The sequence below is a fragment of the Pseudorasbora parva genome, chromosome 13, assembly GCF_024679245.1.
Source record: "Pseudorasbora parva isolate DD20220531a chromosome 13, ASM2467924v1, whole genome shotgun sequence".
NCBI lineage: Eukaryota > Metazoa > Chordata > Actinopteri > Cypriniformes > Gobionidae > Pseudorasbora > Pseudorasbora parva.
Window position 1 is genome coordinate 7547342 of NC_090184.1, and position 20261 is coordinate 7567602.

Consider the following 20261-nt stretch of genomic DNA (forward strand, 5'->3'; position numbering starts at 1 on the left):
TGTTGTGTTCAATAGTATCCAGGCAACACTTGAGTTACCGACCGCTACACCATCTTTAACTGGGAAATCTGATCGAGTGCCGAGGGAATGCGGATGGACCACCAGTGTGCTATGAATTCTGGGATAGGGAAGGCTGCGAAGTTGTGGGAAGGTTCCATCTGCTGTACCCTTCCTTTGCCTGAGAACCGAAGGGCGCATTTGAAGTCGCTCATGAATTGCGGCAGCCTTCGTCGCACCAGTGACACAATCGCACTTCAAATGTGGCCTTAAGAGGTGCAGCTTTCACTTTGGGACAGCCTTCGTAGTGCCGCTGTGACGTAATCGCACTTCAAATGTGGCCTTCAGAGGGTGCAGCCTTCACATTGAGACAGCCTTCGTAGTGCCACTGTGACGTAATCGCACTTCAAATCCGGCCTTCGAAGTGCGCGCACTTCACTTTGGGACACAGCTATACTGTTATGTGTCACACTCTGTCTTCACCTGTTGTTCATCACCATCAACGCTCTCGCTGCTTTGCGCCCACACCTGTGTCTTGTCTAATTACTCAGACCACTTCTGGTGTTCGTTCTCTCTGTTCTGTGTCGGAGTATTGTGTGAGTTATGTGAGTAACGCTCTCTTTTTTTGTCAGCCGTATATCTTACCTGTGTCTTGTCTTGTGAAGCAGCATTCGCCCTGTTGTCTCCCGTTGAGACGTTGTTGCCTCACCTGTAGAGTTCTCTGCTCAGCTGCCGTCTTCAGGGGCCTCTCTCTCTGAGAGCATTTTCTGTTCGTCGTTAACTCTCGTGGCAAAGTATCCACGGAGGAGCTGTCTTCCTGAGAGCACCTTTTTGAGTTTCAGCTCTGAGCTTTCTGTCTATACTGTAGACTGTTTTGTTGGACATTAAAGACTTTGCATTGTATCACCTTTGCGTTTGGATCCTTTTGTTTCACTTTCACTATGGATCCAGCGAAGGGGGAATCATTTTTTTCTGTGGTAGAGATTCAAGGAGTGATGCTGGGTCATCATGAGGAGGAGTTATCTGCTGCCAGAGATGCGGTGGAACGTTTGGCCGCGCAGGTTAATGATCTGTCCGTTCGCCTCCTTCATGCGCACCAAGAATCTCCTGTTGTTCATCATCCTCCATCTCTTCCTGAACCTCGTGTGAACAATCCTCCATGTTATGCAGGTGAGCCGACTGAGTGTAGAGCCTTTTTGACTCAGTGGCCCTCATTTATCAAAAGTGCGTACACAAAATTTCCAGCGTACACCTTGCGTACACCCAAACCCACGGTGACTTTGAGATTTATCAATATGGACGTTGGCGTACGGCATGCTCAAATCCTACGCCAGCTCAGGAGGCGGTGTACGCACGTTTAAGATACGTTAAAACGCACTGATAAGATATGCTATATGACCCACTGTTAAAAACCACAACAACAACATTCAGTGTTTATTTTCATGCAACATGAACGTCAATGTTTAATTTGTGTGACTTTACCAAAGCGTTTGATTTGTAGGCATATGTATTCCTCCAGTCGCGAGCCTGTGCGCTTTATCTGACATTTATGCGGTGATGTCACAATCACATTGCATTGTGGTATATGAAGCTGCCCGAAGTGTACATATGAAGTAGACTCGCTCCCTCGGTCAAAATCAAGGGAGCAAGGGTTTTTCCATATAAACTTCCCTTGTCCACCTCACAAAGTGGGTTGCACTTCAAAATGGTGGTGGAGTGGAGGGGAAGTGCTTATGGAAGTTTGCAAGTGCGTGTCTTAAAGTGGAGTGGAACGCAGCATATTTGTTAAACTGATCCCCGTTCACACGGATCGCTCAAAAAAGTGCTAAACAGGCTGTATTATGCATGCCAGGCGAGTGGTTGGCGCTAAAACTTTGTCAAGAAACACCCACCAAACCCGAAATACACATATTTACATTTACATTTATGCATTTAGCAGACGCTTTTATCCAAAGCGACTTACAGCTCAGGAGTACAAGAAGCGATCCATCAAGAAGAGGCAAAGAAACACAAAAAGTGCCCCAAATACCAAGATTTGTATACTGCTCAGAGTAGCAAAAAACAGAAAAGGGAAGAAGAAAAGAGAAATAGAGGAGGAAGAGGGGTTTTTTTATATGTAAGATTAAGTGCTCATGGAAGAGATTCGATTTTACCTGTCGTTTGAATGAAGCGAGTGATTCTGTCGTGCGTATGTAGGAGGACGGAAGATCGTTCCACCAACCAGGAACAATGAAAGAAAAAGTTCTGGAGAGGGATTTCATGACTCTCTGTGATGGTACCACAAGCCTTCGCTCATTAGCGGAGCGAAGGCTTCTGCTGGGGGTGTAGACTCGTAGGAGTGAGTCGAAGTATGCAGGTGCAGAGCTTGTGGAAGATCCATAAGCAAGAGTCAGAGCTTTTAATTTGATCCGGGCAGCGAGTGGTAGCCAATGCAGAGAGATGAATAGAGGTGTGACATGAGCCATTTTGGGCTCATTGAATACAAGACGTGCCGCAGCGGTTTGATTGCACAAGATGGAAGTCCAGCCAGAAGCGCATTGCAATAGTCAAGTCTAGAAATTACCAGGGCTTGGACAAGAAGCTGTGTTGCATGCTCTGTAAGCATGCAACACTGCATGACCGAGAATTGAATGCAAACCTGCATGACCGAGATGTGGTCTTTGAAGGACAGCTGGTCATCAAAGATTACTCCAAGATTTCTGACCGATACTGAAGGAGTAATCAAAGATGAACCTAGGCATATGACATCTGTTTTCAAAATTTCACGTTTTTGTTGTTTACACGGACGATGGTAAAATTTGTGTTTTCAAGCACACAAAATGGCGTTGTGTAAATTAACCCGATTCATATGTTTTTAGTTGAAGAGAGACAAATGGCTGCATTTACACTGATCTTTTGACCATGTACTTTGTTTCTTTTCTTTTTTTTTGTCCCAGCGGTTTACAATCACTTTACTCATGACTGGTAACTGATATCTGTGTTTGCATTAATCTCCATCCAAAATGGTTCTGTTGGTGATCGCTTTACAATGCAACTTGGTTGACCCTCATGATTTGAATGGCGTACTAAAATGATTTTATAATTCACGTCGGTTGACCATGATTAGTTTCAAGCTTGGATAAGTTCAAATCTGTCATTGATGTTTGCAGCTCAATCTGACAGAACAGATAGACTGGATAATAACAGTAGGGTGACCAAATGTCCTGTTATCCAAGGACATAGACATTTAGGTTATAGATAGTAATTTGTAATATAACAATAAATGTATTTAAATTAATCAGGCATCTTTGAGTAAACTTCAAGTATCACTTGAGTATCTCATTGCTGGGCCGAGCACATCTGCTTCATAGTACGACATAAAAATATATCTTTGGCGCCAAATGTGTTACTCTGGCCTTGTGGTGGCTTGGAATTCCAATGGATATTCAAATCGGATATTCGTATTTAGACGTTGGTCAGATGTCCAGATATCAGATATGTATATGATTTAAAACCACATTCGGGATTGGCTCAGGATGGATGCAAAAATGTGATTTTTGTGTTTAAATGCGTGCAACAAAATTTGATCTGGGTTAGAAGTGTGTGTGTGCGGGGGATCAGATTTTTTTTTTTGTGCCAGTGTAAACGCAGCCATACAAAAGTGCAGAGTTTCACTTGTGCAGGGCTGTGGATCCCAGAGATGCATAAACTCTACAGGTCCAGAGCAGAATCAAAGGTAATCAACTAAACTAAAAGGGGAGGTGACACCTTCATTCAAAGATGTACAAAATGGCAAAGCCAAGCACTGGTGTGTGTTGTGGCATTTGTGTCCAAGTTTGCTAGGATGGAGGTTCTAAAAGGTGTCTTAGTGGTGGCTGTGATTGTTGCATTTGATCTGCCTGATGCATGGGGAAGTTTGAGCTACAGTCAAAGTCCAAGAAGCATGGGGCCAAAATCAGATCCAGCTTCCAGAGGTCCTGCCCTTTCTCCTCCAGGGCTCTGGAACCCTTTGAAAGTTGCTCAGAGTCCTTTGGGTTCTGCCTCCAGAGGCCTTGCACAGGACCCTTTTGGCCTTCAGGAGAAGCAGCTGTTGCAGGGTCCAGTGAAGCCTTTGGATTGGAAGTATCCTGTCGTTCCCGAGGTGCAGAGTGAGTTGGCGGTGAACTTCCAGTTGAGGCAACCCGTGACTCCCAGCAGCGTAGCGGTTCAATGTGGAGAGAACCGGGTCCTTGTAGAGGTCCAGCAGGACTTGTTTAGCAATGGTCATTTGATCCAGCCAACTGGTCTGTCTTTAGGTGGATGTCCTGTTGTTGGTCAGGACTCTCAGTCTAAGGTGCTCATCTTTGAGTATGAGTTACAGGACTGCAACAGTGTGCAGATGGTAAGAACTCCTAAATCGTAATCAGTTTGTTCTAGTTGAGGATCTCCAAAATACTCAAAGAGTGTCGGTTCACATGGCTGTTGTCTTTGTAATGCCAGGGCATCTGGTACAAACCTTTCTTAAAGGTTAATGGTTCACCCAATCATCTTTGTGAGGAACCCTTTTGTTTTAACTACTTCAATCTCTTCCAGATGACTGAGGATGAGCTTGTCTACACCTTTTCTCTTACCTACACCCCTGAGGCTCTTGCAAGTACTGCAATTACCCGGACTGAGGGTGCAGTTGTTGGTGTTCAGTGCCACTATCAAAGGTAAGTGACCTCTGTGCCTTTCACTGCCTCTCGTGCAACTGGGAGACCATTTAATGGGTCCCTTCATGAACCACAGGCTTCAAAATGTAAGCAGTAATGCCTTGAGGCCAACATGGGTCCCTTATGCCTCAACGGAGATTGGTGAAGAAGCCTTGGTGTTCTCCCTGAAGCTCATGATGGGTTGGTACAGGTTTTTAATAAAATAATTCTTTATCCTTGTGATTTGTGCCTAAAATGTTCCCTTTTCTTATCTGTAGATGATTGGTCCAATCAGAGGCCTTCATACCTTTATTTCCTGGGTGGCGTTATTAACATTGAGGCATCTGTGAAGCAGTACAATCATGTGCCTCTGCGTGTGTTTGTGGACAGCTGTGTGGCCACTCAAGTGCCTGACGTGAACTCCCTTCCGAGATATTCCTTCATTGAGAATCATGGGTAAGGTTATGGCCCTTGGCGCTATAGGACCGTTTTAGTTGCTCTTTTTAAACTGTCACTAATGTCAACCAACTAGAAATTATCTGTGACTCTGAATTGATTCATGGGTTTCTCTTTGTGCTGACCTCATCAGGTGCTTTGTGGATGCCAAGGCTACAGCTTCCAGCTCCCGCTTCATGCCTCGGTCCCAGGCTGACAAGGTCCAGATCCAGCTGGAGGCATTCATGTTCCAGGAGAGCTCCAGTCCTTCTGTATGTACTACGCATATCATGAGTAAATTCAACTTTGGTTTTCTGACTTGTCTGTCATCCCTTGCAGATCTACATAACGTGTGTTGTGAAGGCAACTATTGCTTCTGCACCCAGTGACGCTCAGCACAAATCCTGTTCTTTCACCAATGGGTACGTTGCACTTTATCTTATTTTAAAGCTGACTTTGCTCATGTTGAAGGTGGTGTCTTTGTCCTGTTGCAGGTGGTTTGCTGCTGATGGAAATGACCAAGTTTGTGGTTGCTGTGACTCAACATGTGGTCCTGATGGTGGAATTGCTGCTGCTCCCTATGGAGGTTAGTATATCTTGCTATTTCTAAGGTTGCTTATGATGTTTTTATTGCTCTAACTTGTTTCTTCTCTCTAGGTGTTCAGTGGGAAGGCAAGGCCACACTTGGTCCTGTGGTGGTTCAAGGGCAAAAGAAAGTTCCTCAATAAAACTGACATCAATTCTAGCTTGTATCTGACTTGTCATTTTCCTTGTCTGGTTTAACTGCTTTTGCACATTCTGCCACTGGTGACCCTGACAGTCCTTCTGTACCTTTGCAAGTCCCATAATGCATAAAACCATAGGCTTCCAGATGTTGGGAATTTTAGAGTCTGACCCATTTAAATACTGCTCCATGGTTAACTGGTATTTGAAACAATCATTTTACAATATTTTTAGTATTTAACGGCAGACTTCCTTATGAAAAACACTACCCATGATGCTCAAGAATCTGGCAAGCAAATCATTGCAAGAGAGCTCTACAGGTAACGTTTTGTCCCATGAAGCACTGCAGACATGGTTGCATTGTGCTCCCTAAATTAATTCTCCTCAAAATGCTTGTTTGACTCGTGCAGCAACACACGGTGCACTCCGGTTAGAAATTGTCTGAATGGAGATTGCGCCTATGCCATCAAAGTGCTATAAGCGACTCGGGCTACGTTTACACGTGGGTGGCTACTGATTAAAGAAAGAACCAGCTTCCTTAATATAGTCTTGTGTTGAATTTCATTGTACAAACAGAGGCTGTAAGCAGTACATAAAAATTTGCATAACAGTCATGTCTCTGAAACATCTGTGTATTTGACAACTATTGCATTTTTCACTCCATCTGTGATAAAGTATTCAAACATTGTGCAAGCATCACTATTAGGATGTCCCGATCAGGTTTTTTTGCCCTCGAGTCCGAGTCATTTGATTTTTAGTATCTGCCGATACAGAGTCCCGATCCGATACTTCTATAATGCATAAAAAAAGAATAAAGAAGAGCGAAAAAACGAACCAGGATGTTCCTTATTTTTTATTTTATTCACCTTATTTTAACATTCAACAACTCTAAAAAACAGAGCACTTCTGTGAGGTAGCTTGAACAATCAAGTAATAAATAACAAATTCTTCACTTTTGGATTTTAGTGCTACAGTAAATATAAAGTCCGGGACCGGAGTTGCGCAGAGCAGGAAGTACAACGGTGATATAAAAAGCACACCCATACTCTCATAGATGCAGACCAATTAATGATGTTGGTGTGAAATAAAAAGTTATGGAAATTAAATTAAATTAAATTAAATAATCTGCTCCCAAAAATCCTGAAAAAATCTGTGCCTCAGTGACAACTTCACTCAGAGAAGACGTAGATCTCAGCTGTCAATCATGACATCACACAGCCGTTTTTATAGCATCAAATAACTAACTAAAGCTAAACTTATTTAAAAAACAAACACTTGAAATGAAATCATCGTGATGATAACTGCCTACAATGACATAAATCAACTTTGGGGAAAAAATATTTGAAGTGTAATTTGACTGAAGTGTAATTAACAATGCTTTTCAGGTTTTTATGGGTCTAACATTAGTTTTTAGGTAGAGAAATTGAATAAAGTAGGCTAATGAAATGTAAAATAGCTACATATTTAACTGTTTAAATTAAAGAATAATCCTTACAAAAGCTATTTAATCAAGAGCAGTAAGTGATTCCTTATCTTTTGTTTGACATTAAACAGACAGCAGTAAAGGTTACTGCCCCTTTAAGACCTAATGGAAGGCTCTGCGTCGTCTTTCTCGACTGTATAAAGTCCTCTTAAGGCATATTCAGACTATGTCTGCTTGGATACTCATCAAGATGGACATGCTGACATACTTCTTGTGTGAGTTGGTTGGTCCGTTTAAGCGCAAGTCTTGAAAGAGAACTCAATATTTGCGCGCTGTGAGACGAGTGCGCGCTTTCGGATGATGCACAGAGACAGATCAGCGTGTGCGTTCTCATTCGCGTCTTCTGGTGAATATACACGGCCCACGGGTGATATTAGCGCTGTTGTAATGTATCACCGAGGAGCTAGCACGTGTATCCATTTACAGAAACATACATAAAGCATTATTTTCAAGTTACAACCCATATTATTGATGCGTCATCATGCTCACCTCACCCCAGAATATACATTATATCCGAGTCCTGATCGGGATGTAACGTCCGATTCCGATCGAGTCTGAAATCACGTGATCGGGCCCGATTTCCGATCATGTGATCGGATCGGGACATCCCTAATCACTATAGGAAGCAGAAAGTGTCTGACTTCATGTTTCCGTTTTTAGCTCCTTGCTGATCGGTTGCATTCAGCCATCTTGTAGTTGAACACACCTATAGTGTGTGTGTGTGTGTGTATATGCATATGACCCTTAGGGTACATGACAATTTTAAACCAAGCGGCCACCTCCCCAGTTTCTCTTGACGCCAGTACGGGACTGCAATTCATCAACTGGCTGCTAGGGACAGGCTCCAGAAGGGAGCAGAATCTCATTGGGCTCCATGTTAAAATATCCAACTTTACAGCAGAAAAAAACAAGTTTACAGCCTGGTAAAATTTGTGGTTTTGGTCTACATAGCAATTTTTCCCCTTCATGACAACTGTGATGGGGGTGGATTTTTGTATAACTCATTTGTTTACATTATATAAAGCCTTAAGTTCTGCATAATTAAGGCCTTGGCCACTTTGAGGGACGGTTTGGTTTTCGTTTGTCTGCTGTCTGTTAGACGTCACGTCACGTCACCTCAGCTCAGCTCAGCCCAGCCCACGACCCCCCGTTTTCTGTTATCCGGGAGTGTCAAGCTGGCAAGATGTCAACAGTCAGCTCGTCTCTACTTTACACTTTAAAACTGTCTATTGCTGCGTTCCAGTTAGTTTGTATTATGCCCTTCACTCGCTAACTTCCCTTCGTCTTGATCACTCGGATGTACATCTTTGCTTACGTTGCATGAGTGTCCACTACTGGCGGAATATTAGCAATGGACTGAACTGGAATGCCCAAAGCCCTTGATCACTTGGAATCCACTATGGAGTTGATTGATTGATTTATTTATTCCTTCACGAAATTGTTTAAAGCTGCATTATATATGTATATAGGTGTGTTTGGGTTGTTTTAAATGTTTTTAAAAATATTAAAAACATCAGAGTTGTTTTTGGTGGGTTAAATTAAACATGATATGCGGTGATGTCACAATCACATTGCATTGTGGTATATGAAGCTGCTCGAAGTGCACATATGAAGTAGACTCGCTCCCTCGGTCAAAATCAAGGGAGCAAGGGTCTCTCCATATAAACTTCCCTTGTCCACCTCACAAAGTGGGTTGCACTTCAAAATGGTGGTGGGGTGGAGGGGAAGTGCTTATGGAAGTTTGCAAGTGCGTGTCTTAAAGTGGAGTGGAACGCAGCATATTTGTTAAACTGATCCCCGTTCACACGGATCGCTCAAAAAAGTGCTAAACAGGCTGTATTATGCATGCCAGGCGAGTGGTCGGCGCTGAAACTTTATCAAGAAACACCCACCAAACCCGAAATACACATATTTACATTTACATTTATGCATTTAGCAGACGCTTTTATCCAAAGCGACTTACAGCTCAGGAGTACAAGAAGCGATCCATCAAAAAGAGGCAAAGAAACACAAAAAGTGCCCCAAATACCAAGATTTGTATACTGCTCAGAGTAGCAAAAAACAGAAAAGGGAAGAAGAAAAGAGAAATAGAGGAGGAAGAGGTTTTTTTTATATGTAAGATTAAGTGCTCATGGAAGAGATTCGATTTTACCTGTCTTTTGAATGAAGCGAGTGATTCTGTCGTGCGTATGTAGGAGGACTGAAGATCGTTCCACCAACCAGGAACAATGAAAGAAAAAGTTCTGGAGAGGGATTTCATGCCTCTCTGTGATGGTACCACAAGCCTTCGCTCATTAGCGGAGCGAAGGCTTCTGCTGGGGGTGTAGACTCGTAGGAGTGAGTCGAAGTATGCAGGTGCAGAGCTTGTGGAAGATCCATAAGCAAGAGTCAGAGCTTTGAATTTGATCCGGGCAGCGAGTGGTAGCCAATGCAGAGAGATGAATAGAGGTGTGACATGAGCCATTTTGGGCTCATTGAATACAAGACGTGCCACAGCGTTCTGGATCATTTGCAGCGGTTTAATTGCACAAGATGGAAGTCCAGCCAGAAGCGCATTGCAATAGTCAAGTCTAGAAATTACCAGGGCTTGGACAAGAAGCTGTGTTGCATGCTCTGTAAGGAACAGTCTGATTTTCCTGATGTTGTGCAATGCAAACCTGCATGACCGAGATGTGGTCTTTGAAGGACAGATTGTCATCAAAGATTACTCCAAGATTTCTGACCGATCCTGAAGGAGTAATCAAAGATGAACCTAGGCATATGACATCTGTTTTCAAAATTTCACGTTTTTGTTGTTTACACGGACGATGGCAAAATTTGTGTTTTCAAGCACACAAAATGGCGTTGTGTAAATTAACCCGATTCATATGTTTTTAGTTGAAGAGAGACAAATGGCTGCATTTACACTGATCTTTTGACCATGTACTTTGTTTTTTTTGTTTTGTTTTTTGTCCCAGCGGTTTACAATCACTTTACTCATGACTGGTAACTGATATCTGTGTTTGCATTAATCTCCATCCAAAATGGTTCTGTTGGTGATCGCTTTACAATGCAACATGGTTGACCCTCATGATTTGAATGGCGTACTAAAATGATTTTATAATTCACGTCGGTTGACCATGATTAGTTTCAAGCTTGGATAAGTTCAAATCTGTCATTGACTACGTTTACATGGACAGCAGTAATCTAATTATTGACCTTATTCTAAATAAGACAATATTCTGATTAAGGTGTTTACATGAGTTGCTTTTAGAGTACTCCGTTCATGTTCCCGTTTTACATGTGATAGAACATAGATCGATTATGGCACGTCATCCCCATGCCACGCTATGTTCTCCAACATCCAATCATAGCGTGACTTTGGCAGGTGTGTTAATTTTATGGGCTCAGTAAACCCGCTAACTTCACCTGCGGGTGTCGCTGTTGGACAGTGTTACTTTACATTAAGAAGTATAACAAAACATGCGTTTTTTATAATGTTTTATATCTACATTTACGTTGATTTATTTTTTTAATATTATGTATTGCCTCTTTTTGTTTTTTTTTTGAAAAGACACTGCCCCTCTTTCCTCCTTATTGACAGCCTACATTTAGAATAATAGCTTTGATTAATTATGAAAAAGGTTTAAAAATCATGACTCTTTGGATTGTTTTTCCTGCCGTCGAGCCACAGGCGTTCACTGAATGACCCATCTGGTTTGCGATTACAGATACAAACTTATTGTATTTTACTTTTACAATGAGCATAATAATTACAACAAAAATAAAAATAGAGAGAGAGGACGCAGTGTTCAGAATGAACAGTCAAGTAAAACACACACCGCCCATAGCAACGACGTTTATGGCAACGACTTTTCAGACTGACAGATCCGTAAGATAAACGCGACTTTTCCACCATTTGTTACTGTTTTGTACAAGTTGTTATATTAAGTATAATTCCAATTTTGTTTTATTGGCCACAATATTATCGATGATTGTTGAAAGGGGCACTTTTGATTAATTTTCAAAAAGGGCAGAGGCTCGAACCCACAAAGCCTCCCCTCTGCACTCCCCTGTTGTGCGAAACGTTATGTGTCCTGACACAAAATGCGGTGAAATCTCCGACATGACATTAATAGTTAGATTAAGGTGTGTACATGTCTCTGATAATGCGACTAAAATAGGCATACTCCACATGTCTTAATCCGATTTATGTGTAGTTAGATTATGACTTTAATCAGATTAAGGTAATTAGAAATCGCTGTCTACATGCTAGCCTCTTAATCAGAGTATTGTCTTAATCAGATTAATATCGGAGTATTGTTGTCCATGTAAACGTAGTCATTGATGTTTGCAGCTCAATCTGACAGAACAGATAGACTGGATAATAACAGTAGGGTGACCAAATGTCCTGTTATCCCAGGACATAGACATTTAGGTTATAGATAGTAATTTGTAATATAACAATAAATGTATTTAAATTAATCAGGCATCTTTGAGTAAACTTCGAGTATCACTTGAGTATCTCATTGCTGGGCCGAGCACATCTGCTTCATAGTACGACATAAAAAGATATCTTTGGCGCCAAATGTGTTACTCTGGCCTTGTGGTGGCTTGGAATTCCAATGGATATTCAAATCGGATATTCGTATTTAGACGTTGGTCAGATGTCCAGATATCAGATATGTATCTGATTTAAAACCACATTCGGGATTGGCTCAGGATGGATGCAAAAATGTGATTTTTGTGTTTAAATGCGTGCAACAAAATTTGATCTGGGTTAGAAGTGTGTGTGTGCGGGGGATCAGATTTTTTTTTTTTTTTGTGCCAGTGTAAACGCAGCCATACAAAAGTGCAGAGTTTCACTTGTGCAGGGCTGTGGATCCCAGAGATGCATAAACTCTACAGGTCCAGAGCAGAATCAAAGGTAATCAACTAAACTAAAAGGGGAGGTGACACCTTCATTCAAAGATGTACAAAATGGCAAAGCCAAGCACTGGTGTGTGTTGTGGCATTTGTGTCCAAGTTTGCTAGGATGGAGGTTCTAAAAGGTGTCTTAGTGGTGGCTGTGATTGTTGCATTTGATCTGCCTGATGCATGGGGAAGTTTGAGCTACAGTCAAAGTCCAAGAAGCATGGGGCCAAAATCAGATCCAGCTTCCAGAGGTCCTGCCCTTTCTCCTCCAGGGCTCTGGAACCCTTTGAAAGTTGCTCAGAGTCCTTTGGGTTCTGCCTCCAGAGGCCTTGCACAGGACCCTTTTGGCCTTCAGGAGAAGCAGCTGTTGCAGGGTCCAGTGAAGCCTTTGGATTGGAAGTATCCTGCCGTTCCCGAGGTGCAGAGTGAGTTGGCGGTGAACTTCCAGTTGAGGCAACCTGTGACTCCCAGCAGCGTAGCGGTTCAATGTGGAGAGAACCGGGTCCTTGTAGAGGTCCAGCAGGACTTGTTTAGCAATGGTCATTTGATCCAGCCAACTGGTCTGTCTTTAGGTGGATGTCCTGTTGTTGGTCAGGACTCTCAGTCTAAGGTGCTCATCTTTGAGTATGAGTTACAGGACTGCAACAGCGTGCAGATGGTAAGAACTCCTAAATCGTAATCAGTTTGTTCTAGTTGAGGATCTCCAAAATCCTCAAAGAGTGTCGGTTCACATGGCTGTTGTCTTTGTAATGCCAGGGCATCTGGTACAAACCTTTCTTAAAGGTTAATGGTTCACCCAATCATCTTTGTGAGGAACCCTTTTGTTTTAACTACTTCAATCTCTTCCAGATGACTGAGGATGAGCTTGTCTACACCTTTTCTCTTACCTACACCCCTGAGGCTCTTGCAAGTACTGCGATTACCCGGACTGAGGGTGCAGTTGTTGGTGTTCAGTGCCACTATCAAAGGTAAGTGACCTCTGTGCCTTTCACTGCCTCCCGTGCAACTGGGAGACCATTTAATGGGTCCCTTCATGAACCACAGGCTTCAAAATGTAAGCAGTAATGCCTTGAGGCCAACATGGGTCCCTTATGCCTCAACGGAGATTGGTGAAGAAGCCTTGGTGTTCTCCCTGAAGCTCATGATGGGTTGGTACAGGTTTTTAATAAAATAATTCTTTATCCTTGTGATTTGTGCCTAAAATGTTCCCTTTTCTTATCTGTAGATGATTGGTCCAATCAGAGGCCTTCATACCTTTATTTCCTGGGTGGCGTTATTAACATTGAGGCATCTGTGAAGCAGTACAATCATGTGCCTCTGCGTGTGTTTGTGGACAGCTGTGTGGCCACTCAAGTGCCTGATGTGAACTCCCTTCCGAGATATTCCTTCATTGAGAATCATGGGTAAGGTTATGGCCCTTGGTGCTATAGGACCGTTTTAGTTGCTCTTTTTAAACTGTCACTAATGTCAACCAACTAGAAATTATCTGTGACTCTGAATTGATTCATGGGTTTCTCTTTGTGCTGACCTCATCAGGTGCTTTGTGGATGCCAAGGCTACAGCTTCCAGCTCCCGCTTCATACCTCGGTCCCAGGCTGACAAGGTCCAGATCCAGCTGGAGGCATTCATGTTCCAGGAGAGCTCCAGTCCTTCTGTATGTACTACGCTTATGAGTAAATTCAACTTCTCTTCCCATCTGCTTTGGTTTTCTGACTTGTCTGTCATCCCTTGCAGATCTACATAACGTGTGTTGTGAAGGCAACTATTGCTTCTGCACCCAGTGACGCTCAGCACAAATCCTGTTCTTTCACCAATGGGTACGTTGCACTTTATCTTATTTTAAAGCTGACTTTGCTCATGTTGAAGGTGGTGTCTTTGTCCTGTTGCAGGTGGTCTGCTGCTGATGGAAATGACCAAGTTTGTGGTTGCTGTGACTCAACATGTGGTCCTGATGGTGGAATTGCTGCTGCTCCCTATGGAGGTTAGTATATCTTGCTATTTCTAAGGTTGCTTATGATGTTTTTATTGCTCTAACTTGTTTCTTCTCTCTAGGTGTTCAGTGGGAAGGCAAGGCCACACTTGGTCCTGTGGTGGTTCAAGGGCAAAAGAAAGTTCCTCAATAAAACTGACATCAATTCTTGCTTGTATCTGACTTGTCATTTTCCTTAATGTCTGGTTTAACTGCTTTTGCACATTCTGCCACTGGTGACCCTGACAGTCCTTCTGTACCTTTGCAAGTCCCATAATGCATAAAACCATAGGCTTCCAGAAGTTGGGAATTTTAGACTCTGATTTAAATACTGCTCCATGGTTAACTGGTATCTGTATTTGAAACAATCATTTTACAATATTTTTAGTGTTTAACAGCAGACTTCCTTATGAAAAACACTACCCACGCTGCTCAAGAATCTGGCAAGCAAATCATTGCAAAAGAGCTCTACAGGTAACGTTTTGTCCCATGAAGCACTGCAGACATGGTTGCATTGTGCTCCCATATATTAATTCTCCTCAAAATGCTTGTTTGACTCATGCAGCAACACGCAATGCACTCCGGTTAGAAATTGTCTGAATGGAGATTGCGCCTACGCCATCAAAGTGCTATAAGCGACTCGGCCTATGTTTACACGTGGGTGGCTACTGATTAAAGAAAGAAGCAGCTTCCTTAATATAGTCTTGTGTTTCATTGTACAAACAGAGGCTGTAAGCAGTACATAAAGATTTGCATAACAGTCATGTCTCTGAAACCTCTGTGTATTTGACAACTATTACATTTATTTCACTCCATCTGTGATAAAGTATTCAAACATTGTGGAAGCAGAAAGTGTCTGAATTCATGTTTCCGTTTTTAGCTCCTTGCTGATCGTTTGCATTCAGCCCTCTTGTAGTTGAACACACCTATAGTGTGTGTGTGTGTATATGCATATGACCCTTAGGGTACATGACAATTTTAAACCAAGCGGCCACCTCCCCAGTTTCTCTTGACGCCAGTATGGGACTGCAATTCATCAACTGGTTGCTAGGGACAGGCTCCAGAAGGGAGCAGAATCTCGTTGGGCTCCATGTTAAAATATCCAACTTTTTTTGCAGCAGAAAAAAACATGTTTACAGCCTGGTAAAATTTGTGGTTTTGGTCTACGTAGCAATTTTTCCCCTTCATGACAACTGTGATGGGGGTGGATTTTTGTATAACTCATTTGTTTACATTATATAAAGCCTTAAGTTCTGCATAATTAAGGCCTTGGCCACTTTGAGGGACGGTTTGGTTTTCGTTTGTCTGCTGTCTGTTAGACGTCACGTCACGTCACCTCAGCTCAGCCCGGCCCACGTCCCCCCGTTTTCTGTTATCCGGGAGTGTCAAGCTGGCAAGATGTCAACAGTCAGCTCGTCTCTACACTTTAAAACTGTCTATTGCTGCGTTCCAGTTAGTTTGTATTATGCCCTTCACTCGCTAACTTCCCTTCATCTTGATCACTAGGATGTACATCTTTGCTTACGTTGCATGAGTGTCCACTACTGGCGGAATATTAGCAATGGACTGAACTGGAATGCCCAAAGCCCTTGATCACTTGGAATCCACTATGGAGTTGATTGATTGATTTATTTTATTCCTTCACGAAATTGTTTAAAGCAGCATTATATATGTATATAGGTGTGTTTGGGTTGTTTTAAATGTTTTTAAAAATATTAAAAATATCATAGAGTTGTTTGTGGTGGGTTAAATTAAACGTGATATGCGGTGATGTCACAATCACATTGCATTGTGGTATATGAAGCTGCCCGAAGTGTACATATGAAGTAGACTCGCTACCTCGGTCAAAATCAAGGGAGCAAGGGTCTCTCCATATAAACTTCCCTTGTCCACCTCACAAAGTGGGTTGCACTTCAAAATGATGGTGGGGTGGAGGGGAAGTGCTTATGGAAGTTTGCAAGTGCGTGTCTTAAAGTGGAGTGGAACGCAGCATATTTGTTAAACTGATCCCCGTTCACACGGATCGCTCAAAAAAGTGCTAAACAGGCTGTATTATGCATGCCAGGCGAGTGGTCGGCGCTGAAACTTTGTCAAGAAACACCCACCAAACCCGAAATGCACATATTTACATTTACATTTATGCATTTAGCAGACGCTTTTATCCAAAGCGACTTACAGCTCAGGAGTACAAGAAGCGATCCATCAAGAAGAGGCAAAGAAACACAAAAAGTGCCCCAAATACCAAGATTTGTATACTGCTCAGAGTAGCAAAAAACAGAAAAGGGAAGAAAAAAAGAGAAATAGAGGAGGAAGAGGGTTTTTTTTATATGTAAGATTAAGTGCTCATGGAAGAGATTAGATTTTACCTGTCTTTTGAATGATTCTGTCGTGCGTATGGAGGACGGAAGATCGTTCCACCAACCAGGAACAATGAAAGAAAAAGTTCTGGAGAGGGATTTCATGCCTCTCTGTGATGGGACCACAAGCCTTCGCTCATTAGCGGAGCGAAGGCTTCTGCTGGGGGTGTAGACTCGTAGGAGTGAGTCGAAGTATGCAGGTGCAGAGCTTGTGGAAGATCCATAAGCAAGAGTCAGAGCTTTGAATTTGATCCGGGCAGCAAGTGGTAGCCAATGCAGAGAGATGAATAGAGGTGTGACATGAGCCATTTTGGGCTCATTGAATACAACCCAGATAGCAAGCATGTTTGGTCCACATGTGGGTTTTATATGGCACATATGGCCCAGATATGGCATCGCTGAACAGATGTGGGCCAGAATTTGACCATATTTGTTTTTCCATAACTTTAAAATCGGTGGTAAATGTTCTCTTGGTTCACAACTCATTTTGAGGTATGTGGCCCAGATAACAATGTACACATAAGGGCCATATGTGTTTGAGCTATGGCACAAAGTGAGAAAGGCTGACTTGTGGTAAACCTTTGGATTATATATGGAAAAACACAGGACACCTGAAATCAAGTGCAGCTAACATCCGATGTTTCACACCTCAGGTGGTTGCATCTCATTTGTGGAATGAATCTGACTGATACGGCACCATTTTCTCATCTGCTCTCATGAGTTTTCGGTCACGCATATCTTCAGGTAAGTGAGGTTTTGGCATTTCAAAGTCTTTTTAAGGTTATTTTGTGCAGCATTATGCATTTGTTTGAGGAGGGTGTCGAATTAGCCTCAGTTGAGTGTATTTACTATTTCAATCCCATGTGTAATGCAGCACACAGTCACCAAACGAGTCATGGATTGATGATTTAAAACTCTGGACTAGTTTTCCTGTATGTGTCCCTTTTTAACGCGCCTCAACTATCGTACAGTCTGACATTTATGACAGTTTTGATTTTACAGTGTGACATGGCTTACAGATTATGTTTGTTCAGCCTGACATGGAACAATCGTGAAGGACTATAAATAAATCTGACAGTGTGCACCCGGGTTAAGTTTTGTTGTGGCCGGAACAAAGTTGGTTAGGTTTTTTTTAGCGCAAAAAATAAATTAATAAATTCAAATCTTAACCTGGCTAATGATAAATTACAATGATTAAAAAAAGTATGACAGAATTATATATTTGGTTGAACTATCCCTTTAGTTTAAGATTTATTTGAATCATAATTATGCAGACCTAGCTTCCAGGTTGTATTGCTGTTAACATTATTTAAATGTAACTTTTTATTGCAGGTGCAGTCGGATGAAACAACAGGAGTCCCAGCAACACTTCCAACACTGTTTAGTGTCACAATTCACCAGTGTGAGTGCCCGTGCTCACCACCAGAGGGCACACCAATCCGGACTGTCGCTCTATCATAAACTACATTACCCATTATCCTTTGCCTGGACTCATTAGCACTCACTGTTTACACCTGTGTCTTATTATTCTGTTTTCCGCCTGGTTATCTCTGTTATTTACTGTGAAGTCTTGTTTTGTGTGCACTGCGTTTCTGATCATTTTCCCCAGTTTAATGTCTCTTGGCTTGTTGGATTTCTTGCCTGTTTCCCGGATTACCCGTTTGCCTGTCTCTCCTGTCTTGTTTGCCTTTTTGGACTGTTTGCTTGTGTATGACCTTTTGCCTGCTTTTGACTACGATAGTGGATTACCCTGTTAATAAATACTGCATTTGGATCTCCTACATTCTGTCTCAGAGCGGTTCTTTACAATTAGAGACTTTTTTTCTCTTGTGAAGTTGTTGTTTGTTATCTTTAGCAAGTTACTGTGATTCCCCCTCCCTTCTACTTCAACTCTCATTGCTAGTTTAGCATAATACACACTTGAAATTTTGTGTCACACTTTGAATGTTATTTATATTAATATAAATGGTTTCTGATTAACTGTAAATATTTGTCAAAAGTAAATTATTGAATACATTTTTTTGTTGAGTGTCTTATTTATCATGGAGTTAATAAGATTTTTACATAATGCTCAAAGTTGCATGTGGGCCACATAAGGGCCATTAGATTTTAACAAAACTCAGCCATACTAAAATTCCATATAAGGGCCACATACAATTGTATAGTTTGGCTCACGTTTGGTGGAGTTATGGCACTGCTTTGGCTGTGCTGTGGTAAAGAAGAAGTGGGCCAGATCTGGGCCGGCAAACACAATCTCATCTGGGCCACATCTAAGCTGTTTATCTGGGCCAGATCTGGGCCAAAGGAAATTTGCTGACTGGGTATTTTATCAAGCCAGAACACATCTATTTTACTGTAGCGTCCCATTGCCAAATCCTGGCTCCCCACCGAAACTAAGTTGGTTCTAGCCTGGATGTAATGTGAACCTGAGACTTTTTTTCAAAAACTCAATTGTTATTAGAGGATGCCTTGGGTAGTTAACTCTTAGTTGTTTACTCACAAGCCTGTATTGCAGTTACATGAAAGTGAGACCTTTTTGGAAAAAACTCAATTGTTATTGAAAGATTATTTAGTGAGGCCAGTAGGGTGTTTTCACACTAGCAGAATATGTGGGAAAGAGTTGCTATAGTTTGAGTACACTGTAAAACAATACAGGTGGTAGCTCATTCTGAGGGGCATTTTAAACCCCTCAGAATTTGCTACCTTTATGGACCATTTTATCAAGCCAGAACACAGCTATTCTACTTTAGCATCCCATGGCCAAGCCCTGGCTTCCCACCGAAACTTAGCAGGTTCTAGCCCTGGTGTAATGTGAACTGGAGAGTGTTTTTCCAAAAACTCAATTGTTATTAGAGGATGCTTTGGGTAGTTAACTCTTAGTTGTTTACTTACAGGCCTGTATTGCAGTTACATGAAAGTGAGACCTTTTTGGAAAAAACTCAATTGTTATTGAAAGATTATTTAGTGAGACCAGTAGGGTGTTTTCACAATAGCAGAATATTTGGGAGATAGTTGCTATAGTATGAGTACACTGTAATGCAATTCAGGTGGTAGCTCATTCTGAGGGGCATTTTGAGCCCCTCAGAATTTGTTGCCTATCCATATGGACCATTTTATCAAGCCAGAACACATCTGTTCTACTGTAGCGTTCCATGGCCAAAGCTTGGCTCCCCACCAAAACTAGGCTGGTTCTAGCCTGGATGTAATGTGAACTGAAGAGGTTTTTTCAAAAATGGAATTGTTATTAGAGGATGTTTTGGGAAATCAACTCTTAGTGTCACATGCCTGTCCTGTCTTGTGTGCACATGTGGGTTTTGTCAGTATGGTCTTTGTGCTTCTGTCATTGTCTGATCCCTCCCCCCTTGTTATCTGATTAGTGTTTCATTTCTCCCACCTGTTCCCTCTTAATTTCTTCCCTTTATAAGCTCCTTGTGTTTGTCAGTCTTTGTGGAATCCTTGTTATGTCTACATATCCTGTTTCCCCTATGTTGGTGTGGTTTGAGTTTATGGTTTTGGAACCAGTTGTTTAGCCCCCTCGTGGGTTTTGTTTTGTGTTGTTTATTTTATGTTTAATAAATTCACATTTCCCTGCAACAGAGTTCTCACCTTAGTGTTTTTTAGTGTAACGTGACAGATGCATTTAACATTAACATATAACATTTATTCACCTATATATCTGCTTATTGATTTACATATTTGCATATTTATACATTTATTGACTTATTCATTCATGAATTTATTTATTTTTAATTTAT

At 41.9% G+C, this 20261-nt stretch overlaps 2 protein-coding genes across 2 annotated transcripts; both read left to right on the forward strand.

The window, feature by feature from the left end:
- The first annotated feature begins 3803 nt into the window (after positions 1–3803).
- LOC137038034 (zona pellucida sperm-binding protein 3-like) lies at positions 3804–5809 on the forward strand. The gene is made up of 8 exons (XM_067412472.1): positions 3804–4357; positions 4549–4667; positions 4744–4847; positions 4925–5102; positions 5236–5353; positions 5421–5503; positions 5576–5667; positions 5739–5809. The coding sequence occupies exons 1-8, from the start codon at positions 3821–3823 to the stop codon at positions 5807–5809; spliced, it is 1302 nt and encodes a 433-aa protein (XP_067268573.1). The 5' UTR covers positions 3804–3820.
- A 6475-nt stretch (positions 5810–12284) lies between these two features.
- On the forward strand, positions 12285–14303 carry LOC137038036 (zona pellucida sperm-binding protein 3-like). The gene is made up of 8 exons (XM_067412474.1): positions 12285–12838; positions 13030–13148; positions 13225–13328; positions 13406–13583; positions 13717–13834; positions 13915–13997; positions 14070–14161; positions 14233–14303. The coding sequence occupies exons 1-8, from the start codon at positions 12302–12304 to the stop codon at positions 14301–14303; spliced, it is 1302 nt and encodes a 433-aa protein (XP_067268575.1). The 5' UTR covers positions 12285–12301.
- Positions 14304–20261: the final 5958 nt, after the last annotated feature.

What these genes read in the sequence shown, in the direction of transcription:
- LOC137038036 (XM_067412474.1), top strand. Translation starts at nt 12,302, where the DNA reads ATGGAGGTTCTAAAAGGTGTCTTAGTGGTGGCTGTGATTGTTGCATTT. An exon ending in ACTGCAACAGCGTGCAGATG is followed by an intron (nt 12,839 to 13,029) that starts GTAAGAACTCCT and finishes AATCTCTTCCAG; the next exon opens with ATGACTGAGGATGAGCTTGT. An exon ending in TCCTTCATTGAGAATCATGG is followed by an intron (nt 13,584 to 13,716) that starts GTAAGGTTATGG and finishes TGACCTCATCAG; the next exon opens with GTGCTTTGTGGATGCCAAGG.
- LOC137038034 (XM_067412472.1), top strand. Translation starts at nt 3,821, where the DNA reads ATGGAGGTTCTAAAAGGTGTCTTAGTGGTGGCTGTGATTGTTGCATTT. An exon ending in ACTGCAACAGTGTGCAGATG is followed by an intron (nt 4,358 to 4,548) that starts GTAAGAACTCCT and finishes AATCTCTTCCAG; the next exon opens with ATGACTGAGGATGAGCTTGT. An exon ending in TCCTTCATTGAGAATCATGG is followed by an intron (nt 5,103 to 5,235) that starts GTAAGGTTATGG and finishes TGACCTCATCAG; the next exon opens with GTGCTTTGTGGATGCCAAGG.